A 14400-nucleotide genomic window follows, 5' to 3' on the forward strand; every position below is an offset into this window, starting at 1 on the left:
AATTAGCTGTACTATAATGTTTAAATATAATTTTAATGTTTTCCTTAAGGAAATATGATGACATCTGGTCTGCTAAATCAATGCTTTTCTGGCACAGTTCTGCATGTGCTACCACTGGTTCCAGCCAGCAAGAATGATCAAATTCAAATCAGTCATCCAGCAGCAAAATATACCAATTACAGTCCCACAATGAACATGTTAAAAGACTAAAACTCAAAGGATAGAGCCTAAAAGCTAGAGGAAGTAGCCACTCTATTTTCAGACAAGGTGGACTTCAAGCCAAAACAGCAGAAGAGACAAATAAATTCACTACATATTGGTAAAGGGAACAAATCAAAAGGAAGAGATAGCAATTATAAATATATATGTGCCAAATACTTGTGTACCCAGCTTTGTAAAACAAATACTAATGGACATAAAAGATCAAGATAAATATCAAAACAACCATAGTAGGTGACTTCAACATCCCACTTTCACAAATAGATCAACTGGATTAGTCAACAAAGAAAGAAGAGAGTTGAACTATGCTTTTGAATAAATAGACTTTACATAGATATGTACCTAGTGTTCAACCCAAGAAAATATAGTCAGCTCAGCAGTAAATTAACTTTCTAAAAAACAGATCACATATGAAGCTTATAAAGTTTGCTTAAGAATTGAAATAATTCCAAGCATACATCACAGTGCACTGAAACTAGATATAAATGCAAAATAAACCACAGAAATCATGTAACATGGAGCTTAAACCATGAGGCACAGAAAAAATTAAATAATTAAATAATACTGCACAACATACCAGAGCCTATGGGACACAATCACAACAGTCCTGCAAGAGATGTATCTAGCAATAAACACCAATATCAGAAAAACAGCAATCCCAATATTTTGTGCAATAGAAGCTCAAAATCCAGCAACAGGAGCCCAAAAGCCAGCAATAACTGAAATATAAGTCAGTTTTAAATGGAGTTTGCAAGAATTTACATTCATATTATCAAATGAGGCTATTAAGACTATGCATCTGTCTACTCAAGACGACTTACCCATAGCAACTATGAATTTCTCTACTTAAGAATGTATTGTTTTTCCAAATAAGACATCTACTAATGAAAAGTGATCAAATCAAATACACATTTAATGTTTCTATATTAGATTTAAAACTCAACTAGTTAACAACTTTATTACAATGTAAAAACCAGCTACCTTTAATGTGTTCCACTATCATACACAATTTCCTTAAGATTATGGTACACAGTGTACTATATTTACTGTTACTGTATTACTATTATCTATTTTATTATGGAACTTTGGTATATTTTTTCATAGAAGAGTGCTTTTGTATATTTTCTTTATTAATATCTATTCATATTTACATTAAAATTAAAAACTAAAATTTCAGATTATACTTTAGATGATAAAGATCTATATTTAAAAGATATTAAAATAAAGCACTATAATCATGAATATACTCTATAAACACAGTCGTTTCAGATAAATGAGTACTTTCCCTTGAAAAACTTTCCAATAAAATTCTAGTGTAATTAATTTAACCAAAAATTAAAACAAAATTCAATCTTTTTAAACATTAAATTTTGTTTTAATTTTTGGTTAAATTAATTACAAGGAATAAGACATTAAAATATGGTAGACTAAACAGAGGATGTGGAGGATGGTAAAGTACTAGACTAACTGGTCAGGACAGTGGGGAAAAATGAAGCCTAATTTGTCATCAGATGAGTAGTGCAAGACAGGAAAGCTCAGAACCTGGGGGGCTCATCTAATGCATCTATTCCATGTATCAAATTTCAAAGTAGGTATAAAGTTGGAAACATAAAAATTGGTTTCAAAGCATACTTGTGGCATTGTTTAGGATGCCACATGTCATGGAACTCTAGACTCACATGATTATACTGCCTTTACCTTAGCAGGACAGAAATTTTATTCAAAGTCATTAGTAAAACAAGAAACCAGGAATAAACTTTTCGTTGTTCACAAATGGCAACATGTTGCCTGGAATGCATGTTCATATACTTCTGCTGAGTATATGCTAATGGGTGACAGTGTTTTTACAGTACAAGGATCTTCAAAAGAATGTTGAATAGAATGCTATAAAAAAAACACCACCAGAAAATACAAAAGTTCTTGGCAATTTTAATGTGAGGACTTTGCGGGAAAAAAAAAAAAAAAGTTCTTGGCAATTGAGGATATTCATAGTTGAAAAGTCTAGTATTCAACAACGTGGAATAGGAAGGCATATATGTGGACAACAGAACACAAAAGCAGAGAAATTCAAGAGGACCAGTATCTGATTAATGTGGACTCCAAAACAGTGAGAAAGAAAAGAACTGTAACTAATAAATGGTATATTAGATTTTCCTAGAAATTAAAGATCGTTGTTCTCAATTAGAGCCCAAGTAACATATTTAAAAAGACCCCCATCAAAGTACGTTGTTGTGAAATTTCAAAATACCAACTATAAAAAAAAAAGACCATTTATTAAGCTTCTGGTAGGGAGGTGGAAGAAGGAAAACAGAAAATAACATAAAGAATTACAACTCAAATTGTACTAGACGTCCCAAAAGTAACACAAGGGAGAAAAGGGATCAGATTTCCTAACACTTTCCAATTCTGAATCCTATTTCAATCTAACCATCATACCAAGAATAAAAGAGTAACATTTCCACAGATGTAACAACTCCGAAGTGCATGTACTACATACATTCTTATCAGAAAACTAGTGAAATTTTGTTACAAGTTAAAACAATAATAAAACATGAGATTTTTGTACAGAAACAAGATTAAATCTTGAAGAGAAGGAAAGGAAATTCCCAACGTAAGTAAGGAGTATCTCAAGATGAGAAATATTCAACAAGCCTAAAAACGATCCCAGCTCACAATAGAGATGAGTACTGCGCTAAAGATGCCTCCAGAAAAACAAATGAAACTTCTTTTATTTGTTTACATTTTTAAAAAAAATAAGAAACTGATTGCAAAATTAAACCCACCTTACTAAAGTCAAAGTTTCTTAAAGTGGTTAGTTAATTCTCTGAAAGTATATTTAGTGCACTGATAGTTCTTACATGAACTGTTTGCTTGGTTTTGCCTCTCCCTTACTTTTAAGAAAAACAAAACAGTGTTAAAACACCAAATACTCGGCAAAATCAAAGACCAAATATGTCCTAGTTGTCTACCAGAAACTAGCAGGGTACCTTGTATGCAGAAGATGCTTAATGACAAATTTGAAACTACTCCTAAGCCAGATACATCGTATGGGATCGAACACAGGAAGGATGGCAGAGAAGCATTAAGGGCAACCTGTTTTACACGTCCCAACTTTGGCATCTGACTTCTTCGAAAATTATTCCTACTAATAGTGCCACTATGAGTAAACTGTAATATGTATTTATACGTCCAGGCTACAATTCTAAGTAAACAGCTTTGTTTTAGAAAAGTGACAACAATCTTTGATCAAAACCTGTAAAGACATTTATGATGCCTGCAGTATGACAAGTGAAGGTGCTGAAAAGGTATGCTTTATGAAACTTATTTATGGTATATCTTACTTGTTAAAAACTGAAAAAGTAAAATAATTTAAATCATTTCAGCAAAACAAAAGAAGAAATTAGGTCCACACAGAAAATATATATGCACATTTGAAAACTATGATGAATGTGTCAAGACATCCAAAATTAAAATTAAAAAAATAGAGAAAATTTAAAAAACAGAAAATCTTAGTTTTTCAAGTTCCAATGTTTAATTTAAAAGCAAAGGAGGAATGAAATATTTGAAAAAACACTAGAAACACAGGTGGGGAAAAATCTCAGAAGCCATTTAAAAGCTAATGCATAGATGTAAGATAATTTTAATAAAAATAAGAACATACCATGCATTCACTGGTTTGGGGGCTTTTGAAGAAGCAGTTAAAATTGTTTCGATGCTACTTGTTCCTGAACTGTGTTCTTTCGTAGTCAATGCGATCATTTTTCTTTGCTTCTGAGAAAGTTTAACTCCTGGAGATATCATTTTGCTATAACAAAATTGAGTTAAACCAATTAGTTTCTCTGCTTCTGAGAAACTTTAATTTCACAAAAAATCATTTTGCTATACATCACACCAATTAGCATTAATTTCTGTTTAATGCAGGTTATACATAATGTATTCTATTTATTTTGTGTGGCTACTATTATGGAACCAAAGTGTTCACAAGTTTTAATACTTATCAATTTATAGTATTAATGGTTAAGTAACAGCAAATTATGAACCTTCCCACAAATACTCTCCAAGTAGAAGTTGCATCATAAACCTTAAATTGTTAGCTTTTCTACAGAAGCAGACAGCAATGAAATGTTAAAGGCAAATTTCTAGCAGATAATATTGAATTTCACAAATGTTAGTCTATAAACTCAACTCAATCATTAAAAACAATATTATAAAATATAAATTATGTAGAAGAAGGATTATATCAGATGTAGGACAGATTCAGCAAATGTTTGTAATATTTCAGGGCAGATATATAACGTAACTTAGTCTTTTTCTTTTAACTAACCCAGAATTTGCTTTTCGTGTAGCTCCACATTTCTGACTGTTTTCTTCTATTTCCATGATGGTTCTGAGATCCACAACAGGAGGGCTGACAGGACTAAACAACATAAAAAAGGTTATTAAAAAGTTACTTTATAAAACATTCACTTACCTATGAAGCCCAACTCCAAATTTCACTGAAATTGTAAATTACATGTAAGATAGTAATTAAAGTATAATTTAGACTTATTTTGTCAGCGTGGCAAAAGCTCAAAAAGAATATTTTATACAAAACCTACTTTTATTTATAAATACACAAATAAGATGCATTTAAGCTCATAAAGGGAGATATATCTGAAAATCTACTAAACAAGAAAAATGATTCTAATCTTAATATGGCACTATGGCACTTATTAAAGATCTAATTAAATTCTTTCAGATAAATGAATTTTGAAAACTGTATTTTCTTTTCTACTTTTTACAAAAAAAAAAATTCTCACTACTGTCTAAGTATTAACACAAAGAGGTATTTACTAGAAAATTGTAGGGATGCATAACAATACTAGAGACCCACCAGAGGGATTCATACCATAAAAAAAACCCAAAAAGCAAACTACATAATCTTCAGAAATAGTCTGATTTCAATGAAATCTGTAATGGAGCTAAAAGTAAATACATTACATATTATAAAGTAAACAGTTTCTTTTTGAATAAGAAATTCTATTTACTACTCCCACTAAAAAGTACTTCAGAGGACCATAGAAATATTTGTATATATATTATTTACTAACCATATATTGCTACATATTTTGTCAGTGAGCACTGTACTGAAACAAACTGCAAACTTATGTTGGTGATTTTCAGCTGCTCTGAAAACATGTTAACAAAATATTCTAACACTAGCAATTAAAAGACATTTCTAGGTATTTCCAAATTATGTTTGTTTCAATGTATTTACTTAGAACAAGTAAAATATTGAGACTAATTTCTGAACTATCTTTACAACATAAAGCAACATAAACTGGAACATCAAACTTTTTCAAATGTGCAAAACAAAGTATAAAGGAAATTACATTAATCGTTCAAATGTCAACATAAGTTAATAAGCCAATTAAGAATTTAAGACCAGGTCGAGTGACACATGCCAGTAATCACAGCACCCTGGAAAGCTGAGGTAGGAGTACACTAACTCTGAGCTTAGGATGGGCAAGTCAGCAACTCTGTGAGACCCTATCTCAAAATAAAGAGTAGTGCTTGCAGCTCAGTGTGATGCCCTGAACTCAATCTCCAGTATCTCAGAGGGGGGAAAAAAAAGACATACAACCTCAATAAACACTATGAAAGAACAAACTGAATTCTAATTGTAGCCACCATTTCATGTTCTTTTCTCAGCAAAATAAAACTGTATAAAATATAGGCATGTTTTAGGGGAGGGGTATAACATTAAATGAATATTTTCAGGAAAATTAACTGTAACAATACCTTTTATGAGGTTTTAAATACTCCTTAGAGGGATTCAAGACATAAAGCATACCACATAAGAAAATGATCTGCTTCAGAAGAGCTTTTGAACTCTTTAAATTAAATAAAATAAAAATTTCACATACTTATGGATTGCCATGTGATGTTTCCACACATAGGTGCTAAAGTTCAAATGAAAGTAAACCTATCTCCTCAAGCATTTATCATTTCTTTGTGGTAAAACAATCAGAATTCCTTCTTCTAGCTGTTTTTTAAATAAATAGTAGATAAAGTGTCTATAGTTACCCTATTTTGCAACAAAACAGGACTTTTTCCTAACTATAATTAATATTTTATCCATTCATTAGCATTATTCCATTCTCATCTGTCCTGACTTTTGATTTTCTTTCTCCCTTCCTCTCACACACACAGGCATGCGCTTACATGTACACATACATACAACATATAGTACAAATACAGCATTCACTAGTATTCACCTACAATAATACGATACAACTAAATATTATCAAGGGAAATCCTATTACAGGTGTTTAGCAATTTTAGCAATGTACACTTAGTAGGTAATTTTCTGTATATTAGAAAACACTACTGTGCTTCATTAAAATTTTTCATTTGACTAAAAATGAGCAATTCTTATGTTCAAAACAAATGAAAATCTAACCTGAAAGAGCCAGCAACCCAAGTGGAAGAGCTTGTCATATCCATTCTATTGCTAGGAATGGGCTGTGGAGCAGATATTTTAAGTGTTGGTGATTTTTCACATGGCTTTAAATCTTCCTTAGAATATGTGGTAGGTGTACCATTAACATATGGTTTAACTTTCCCCTGGGGGAAGAAAATAACATTTAAAAAGTTAATAGGAGCAGGCACCTAAGTCAACAGCTAATATATAGTTATTACTTACTATTATAGTAAAATCTTTTGACAGTAAATCATCTCACATTCTCATTCTGTTTCCTTCAATGAATTCTCAAACTATATCATGGACTACAACCCAATTATTGTGAGCTTGGAGAATCATTTTTAGAAAAATAAGTCTGCACATTAAATGTCTATTTACACATAAAGTTAGTGTAAATAAAAACTATACAAATAAAAGATGAAGCAGTAACTTGAAAATTAACACGTGACTATAAGAAACAAAATGAAAACTGGGTAAGTATCACATAATTCACTCTAATTAAAATACTTTGAATGAAATTAAGTCAAACAACATTAACAGTTCAAAAAGGATTCTGTAACTATCTTTTGCAATGAGAAGGGGACCAAGAGATGGGGGTGGGACAGAAAAAGAATTAAGATGTGTTATGTGCATTTACCAACTCCATGATAAATGTAATTGTTATGTACTGTAAATATGTACTGATAAAATTTTTTGAAATCTACTCCTATTATACTGGGTCAAGTAAGTTGTTAAAATAAAATTTCCATTTCCAGGATAGATTCTTCTGTGATAGAAAGACATTCTCAATATGCCTTCAACCTTTCTTTAAGTCTTAACTCTTTTCTACACCAAATATGTGAATTAACAACTGTCTCCAAACTTAAAACCCTATCCTAGTAAAAATAAACCATCAAATCAGTGCTTGAGGTCTAGAACACTCTAAGAAGAAAGAGCAAATGTCAATTGTCTCATGAATTCCTAGAAGTTCCCATGTATTTTGTGGGTATCTAAGTGTTACAGAAAAACAATTTTATCTCCAATGAACTTCACATTTTCTACCCCTACATTTTATAAATGGTGGAATAAAATATTAAGACAGTTGAACACACTAGGAATCCTATAATGTAATGCCAGTTAGAACGTTTTCATCATTCTAGCTTGTTTTGTAACTATTAGTACTGTAAAAGAGACTTCACTGAATTTGACATTAGGTTTATAATCAAAATCATTTCCTCTGACAATTATTGTCAACTGATATTTCCAAAGTACATTTCAATAATTTGTTTACTTACAAAAAGAACAGAGAAAATAAAGATCTCAAAACTACCACTGAAATCTCTAAAACTAGAAAGGTTTCACAAATGTGAAAATATAGCACTACCTATATTATATTAGTTTAATCTTCTTATAGATTATAGATGGTTTAAAAGTGCAAACAAAAGTAATGAAAACCTAAAGTTAAACTGTCCACAGATTTGAAAACCGAAGATAAGAAAAGTGTTGAATGAAACAAACCTCAATCCTATCTGAATGAAATCCTGCGGTGAAATCCGGGGACTGTAAATCTCTAGGACTACTTGCTCCTACATAACTGCCTTCAGAGTCTGATGTCAAGAGCTCTGGAAGAGATTCCACAGAATTGGTCTTACCAGACTTTAATAATCCTAAAATGTGAAATTTTAAAAGAAAACTTTACACATAAGCATTAAACATATATGCATTACAGACAGTGAGACAAAAGTTTCCATTTGTCCAGAAGTGGTAATATTTAAATTATACTCATTCTATCAAAATTGTATCATATGGGTAACTGCAAAAGCCTACTCATTTAAGTGAAAACCTGAAATGAAGATGATTGTAAGACTAGTTTTATTCATTTTAATTATATGTCAAATATGCAATGAATCTGGAGAAAGACAGTTCTTTGGGATTTGCTTTGAATACATTACTGAAAACCTTTTACCCACTGAAGATAAACAAAGATTAATACACTCCAGACTCCGTCTTTTCCTTTTCCATCTGTCTCTCTGCACCCACACAGAAGAGAACTGCTTGACTCTGTGTGAGAGGAAACCTGTGGCCTTGCTCCCTCTCCTTCAGCCAGCAGACTGGCCTCATAGCAGCGGCTTTTGAAGAAATCCATTGTAGCCTGTTTAAGAGTTGATTTTTTTTTCCTCTGTAAAAAATCTCTGCCAACTTTTTTTTGCCCTGTGAAAAATCTCTGCCAATGTTTAATCCATCGTATCAACTGAAGAGAGCAGTTATGAAATGCATATACAGCTTTCAATGGTAACAGAGAGCCAGTTGTGGCACCCATGCCATACGCAAGCCTCCCCTGGAATGTATCACTTTTTCTGTCACATAAGCAGTCTAAACGCCTGTCTGTGCCATATCTAGTATCCAGGTTCATTAGCACAACGTGTCATTCAAATATAACAGTACTGTACAGAGTAAAATTTTTCTCAATTCCAGATAACCATTTTCATACATTTCAAATTTATTAGAATCTTATGAAACACTAAGGATGTAAAAATACTATCTAATAATAAAAGTTGAAAAATGGACTTAAAAATAAATAAAACATACCATTTCTTACACATTGAATTAAGTGATGATTCTTTTAATGTAAACATATTAAGAAACTGAGTCTTTTGCTACTGTCATTGCTAAGATATGGTATAAAAATAACACTTAAATTTTCCCCCCTATCAACTGAATATTAATGGCAAATTTTCAGCTAAGACATTACATTTAATACTTAAGTGTTTTCACTAAGTCTGCTGCAAGAGAAAGTAGGCAAAAATCTTGAAGACCCAAGTGTAGGTAGAGAGTTCATGAACAAAACTCAAGACTACACAGGAAATACTTCAAAGAATCAAAAACTGGGATCTCACTTATCAAAAAGCTTTTGTACAGCAAAAGAAATTACCAAAAGAATGAAAAGACCACCCACAGAGTGGGAAAAAATTTTAGCCAACTGTCCCTCAGACAAACGACTTCTATCTAGAACATATTAAAGAACTGAAACATATCAGAATCCCCAAATTCAAAGATTCAGTCAAAAAGTGGGCCTCTGAGATAAAAACACACTGCTCACATTAAGAAATACAAATGGCAAATAAATATATGAAAAATGTTCAGCATTACTGGTCATTCAAGAAACATAAATTAAAACAATGAAATTAAAACAATGAAAAAGGAATGCTTCCCCAGTGCTGGTGGAAGTGTAGACCAGTGCAGCCACTGTGGAAATCAGTATGGAGATTCCCCAAAATCCTCAAAAACTAGGATTAGAAGTCCCATTCCACCTAGCTATTCCCCTTCTGGGTATCTTCCCACAAGAATTAAAAACATCACACCAGAGCGATACATGCACACCCATGTTCATAGCAGCACAATTTCTTATAACTAAACCTTGAAAAGAACACAAATGCCCATCAACCCAGGAATGGATAAAAAAAAGCTGTATTTTTATACAATGAAGTACTTCTTAGCAATAAAGGATAAACCTGAGACTTGTATAGATAAATGGATACAACTTGAAACCATGCTCACAAGTGAAATGAATCAGATTCACATGTGTAAACATCACATTGTCTCCCCGGTATGGAAAGTGAACGAGTAGGTAAGTTCTAAACTGTACAACAGACATAGTGAAATGGGAAGAAACTGCTCAAAAGGAAAAATGAAGTAGAATGGGTAAAAGGGAAAGAACAGTACAGAAAAGGGAAAAAGGCAAGTCAATTATGTTATTAGTATCTCTTAGTTCATTAAAAATAAGGCCTGTGCAAATATCAATTGCAGAAATTATTATGCCTGGGTCTTGTATCCTGAGCAACTACTTTAAAAATGGCATGTATTAACTACTGTTATTCTCCTGATTTTTTTACAAAATTTTGTTTTACCTTTTTCCATAAAATAAAATACTTTCAGTGTTTTCAAAAGTCAATTAGAAATATTATTTAGAGAATCAAATAGATTATTAAAGTGACCAACAATTACATTTTGGTCACTAACAATGTTACTTGCCTAACCTTAAGGATCAACATATGTACCTTAGTTGCTATCAACTCTGGCTGATAAATGTCTCCCATGTCCCCCTTGCCTCCCCTAATAACCAGATGGTTTCAAGGTCAGCCGCAGGTGATAGCAACTAAGGTACATAAAGCAACTAAATGCTTGTATTGTTTGGTTGATTATGCTGACCTGGGGCCAGAGGTCTGAGGATCTCTTGAGAGGATGACAGTACACATAGAGCAAATATGGGGGATTTCCTTCTATCTTGTCTTTTTTTTTTTTTTTGGTGCGGGGAATTGAACTCACAGTTGCCAAGCAGGCACTTATGCCGCTGAGCTAAATCTCCAGACCTATCTTGTCTTTGAAGGCCAATACTGCTTTCAGTTTTGTTTTGATTAATTCTTTGCTCTATTCAATATTCTGTTTGGACTGGTTTGTAGTTTTCTGTTTTTGGTTTGATTTTGCTATATCTGATTGCATGGACAACTACTGTGAAGATAACAAGACATACTATAGTAGCTATTATCGTTATCCCCCCAGCATCCTACTCTGAAATTCTGTACCAATTTCACTGCATTGTCTTGACTGGCTTTGTTCTGTCTTGTAGTATTTCACTATCTTTAAAATAAAAGAAAATAAAATAAACCAAAAAAATAAAGTAAAAGACATGTATTTCTTCGTTAATGGTCTCTTCTAACTTGAAATTGTAAGATTCTAACACACATGCTAACCACACTATTTAAACCAAGTTAAGTACCTGCTTTTCCCATGTCATTTAGGTAGCTGGAAAACTACCATGTGTGTAACTGTCTGATTTTTATTCATCCTTCTATTAATTTATCCATACCTCCTTCTAAGAAGTACATACAATTAAGTCTAAGTCATACAACACCAAGAGTTCAAACACAAACTTTTACATTCGGAAAATTCTTAGCCCTGCCTTTCTTCAGATTTATTGTCTCCTGATTCTACACTCAGCGCTTCATAAATCAATTCAGATATATTATTCATCTTGTTTATGTATTGTGTCATCCAAAACAATTATTCTTGAAATTATTTTTTTTGGCTTTATTAGAAACATCAAGCATCTCATCTGTAATATATAATTTACAAAACAAAGAATTCTTTCTTTGTCCTATATAACAGCTATCTTTTTCTAAGAGACATAGAATAATCTAATCTTGATTTCTCAGAGTTACTTGTATAGGACTGACTAAAAGTACTACTTACAGAAAGTATATCAGGCTAAATGTTACTGCTGTACCTACACATCCAAAAGTCATACTGCTGTCTCATTATTTTATGGTCAAATTTCACATTTTATCTAAAGAAACTTAAAAAATTCAGATACTTATTAAATCTTGTTATGTATAATAGTCAAATAAAATCAGCTTAAATTCTGAAAAATAAAAACAATACAAAATTTTAAAAGTAGGGAAAATACTGCCCTAGTTAGAAGACCAAAGAGATCTTAAGCAAAGATAATACTGATGTTGACAAAATACTAGTTTTATTTAAAAGTGAAAATAAAAAACCCATAAAAACACTTAATGATCCAAAAAATCTGGGTATAAAGTATACTAGATATATTCAGGCAAATGTATTGTTGTAGGTGTGATAATAATACGTAGTTGTACAGAAGAATGTTTTAGAAGATTCATATTAAAATATTTAGGGGAATATATCACATCTTTAACATATTCCAAATGGATCAGTAAAAAGTCTCTCATTAATACACATATTCACATACAGATGGTGTGTGTGTGTGTGTGTGTGTGTGTGTGTGTGTGTCTACAGAATATTTGTAAAGTAACAAATATATTAAGAAGGTAACAATAAATCTGAACAGAAAATATATGTATTCAGCCAGGTGTGGTGGCGCACACCTGTAATCCTAGCACTCAGAAGGCTGAGGCAGGAGGATCATCACAAGTTTAAGACCAGCCTGGGCTGCACAGTGAGCTTAAGGCCAGCTTGAACTGCATAGCAAAACCCTGTTTCAAAAAGACCAAAAAACAAAAAAAGAATATAAGTATTGATAGCATTTTTTTCTTTTCAGTAAAAGCATTCCAAAATAACTCATAGAAGAATTTTTGTAAAACTAATAACCTTTACTTTCAAACAGGTTCATATAATGCCTACCTACAAAATATGCTATAGTCCACTACTAGATTATAATCTCTTCACATATAAAAATGACGTCTTGCTTGAAACACTGATATATTTAAGAGCAATCAACATAATGACACTGAAATATTTGATCTAGCGCTAATCAATTACGCCACTGAACAAACAAGTCTTTCTAAAAAAAAATTTTATCTACTCATAACGTCTTAAAAATTTATTAACAGCCACCCATAAGCTTTAACATAAAGTCCAATTTTCTTAGTTAAACCACTCTCCAAAACTTGACTCTAAACAATCTTTTTCCTTTATGTACACAGCCTAATGTGGCTAAGCTATGCTGAACTACATACACAAGAAATGTACAATTCAATCTACTGCCTCTAGGCTTGGGAATCCGTTGCCCTTACTTAGTATACTTATCAGCCTTCCATTCTTGGCTAATTTTACCTAAGATTCAGCTAGAGTGTCACTTTGCTCTTAATCCCACTGGGATGCTTCTTCCCTGCTCACCACAGCAAACTTTGATCACAGAACTTTTCTTAATATACTACCATTTTCTGTAGCCTCTGTAAAAACTGTTTTCTATTTCAAAATCTGCAGCAGACATATAATAGTATTTAATAATGTCACATGAATTAGATAATAAAGAGAAACATCAAAGATTAGAACTGGAAATACATACTCGACACTTTCCACTAACCTGCAGTTGATGGACTCTGAATAATATCTGAAAGATTATAACCTCCAGAACTATCTGAACGTTTACGTTGCTTCTTTTTAGCTTTTGTTTTTGCCTTCTTAAACACAGTTTCCCTAAAAAGAAAAAGCAATATAAAAATTTGTTGAAAATTGTTAGACATAAAACAACAAAAAATTTATGCATTTTAATCAACAGAATGTTAATATTTTGGTTAAATCCATATCTATAACCACGCACTAAACCAAAGTCAAAATGGATCAAAGATCTAAATGTTAAAATAGAAACCCTAAATCTACTGGAAGGTAAGGTAGGTAGAAGTCTTGAAGACATGGGTAGGCAAACATTTCATGAATGAAATGAAAATCACATAGGAAGTACTTCAAAGAATCAGTAACTGGAATCTCATCCTATTTAAAAGTTTTTGCACTTCAAAAGAAATCACCAACGGAGTGAAAAGACAACCCACAGAGTGGAAAAAAATTTTAACCAACTGTCCCTCAAAGGACTTCTATCCAAAACATATAAAGAATTTAAAACATCAGGCCCCTCAAATTCAAATATCCAATCCAAAAGTGAGTATCTGAGACGAACACACACTTCTCAGATTAAGAAATACAAATGGCAAATAAATACATGAAGAAATGTTCAACATCACTGGTCATTCAAGAAACATAAACTAAAACAGCTCTGAGATTCCATCTCACTCCAGAAAGAATGGCTGCCATCAAAAAATCAACCATTAACAAATGTTGACCAGAATATGGGGAACAAAAAACAATTCTCCACTGTTGGTGGGAGTGTAGACTGGTATAACCATTATGGAAAGCAGTGTACATTCCTCAAAACACTAGAATTGGAGGTTCCATTCAATCCAGCTATTCTCCTTCTGTGT

The 14400-nt window shown here is 32.2% G+C and overlaps 1 protein-coding gene across 3 annotated transcripts in view; it reads right to left on the reverse strand.

Annotated features, from left to right (window-relative positions):
- Positions 1 to 14400, reverse strand: part of Ibtk (inhibitor of Bruton tyrosine kinase) — a 78267-nt gene that overhangs the window by 18654 nt on the left and 45213 nt on the right. For 2 of the 3 annotated variants that reach the window (XM_063233128.1, XM_063233127.1), the window contains exons 21-25: positions 13509 to 13621; positions 8180 to 8328; positions 6662 to 6825; positions 4544 to 4636; positions 3881 to 4024 (exon numbers count right to left, since the gene is read on the reverse strand). In XM_063233128.1, the coding sequence (XP_063089198.1) occupies positions 3881 to 4024; positions 4544 to 4636; positions 6662 to 6825; positions 8180 to 8328; positions 13509 to 13621 (663 nt within the window). The remainder of the gene's footprint in view (positions 1 to 3880; positions 4025 to 4543; positions 4637 to 6661; positions 6826 to 8179; positions 8329 to 13508; positions 13622 to 14400) is intronic. The other variant, XM_063233129.1, reaches the window with a different exon arrangement.

This window comes from Cavia porcellus, unplaced genomic scaffold, assembly GCF_034190915.1.
Source record: "Cavia porcellus strain 051 isolate PalLab524CR breed Dunkin Hartley unplaced genomic scaffold, mCavPor4.1 scaffold_22, whole genome shotgun sequence".
Classification (NCBI taxonomy): domain Eukaryota; kingdom Metazoa; phylum Chordata; class Mammalia; order Rodentia; family Caviidae; genus Cavia; species Cavia porcellus.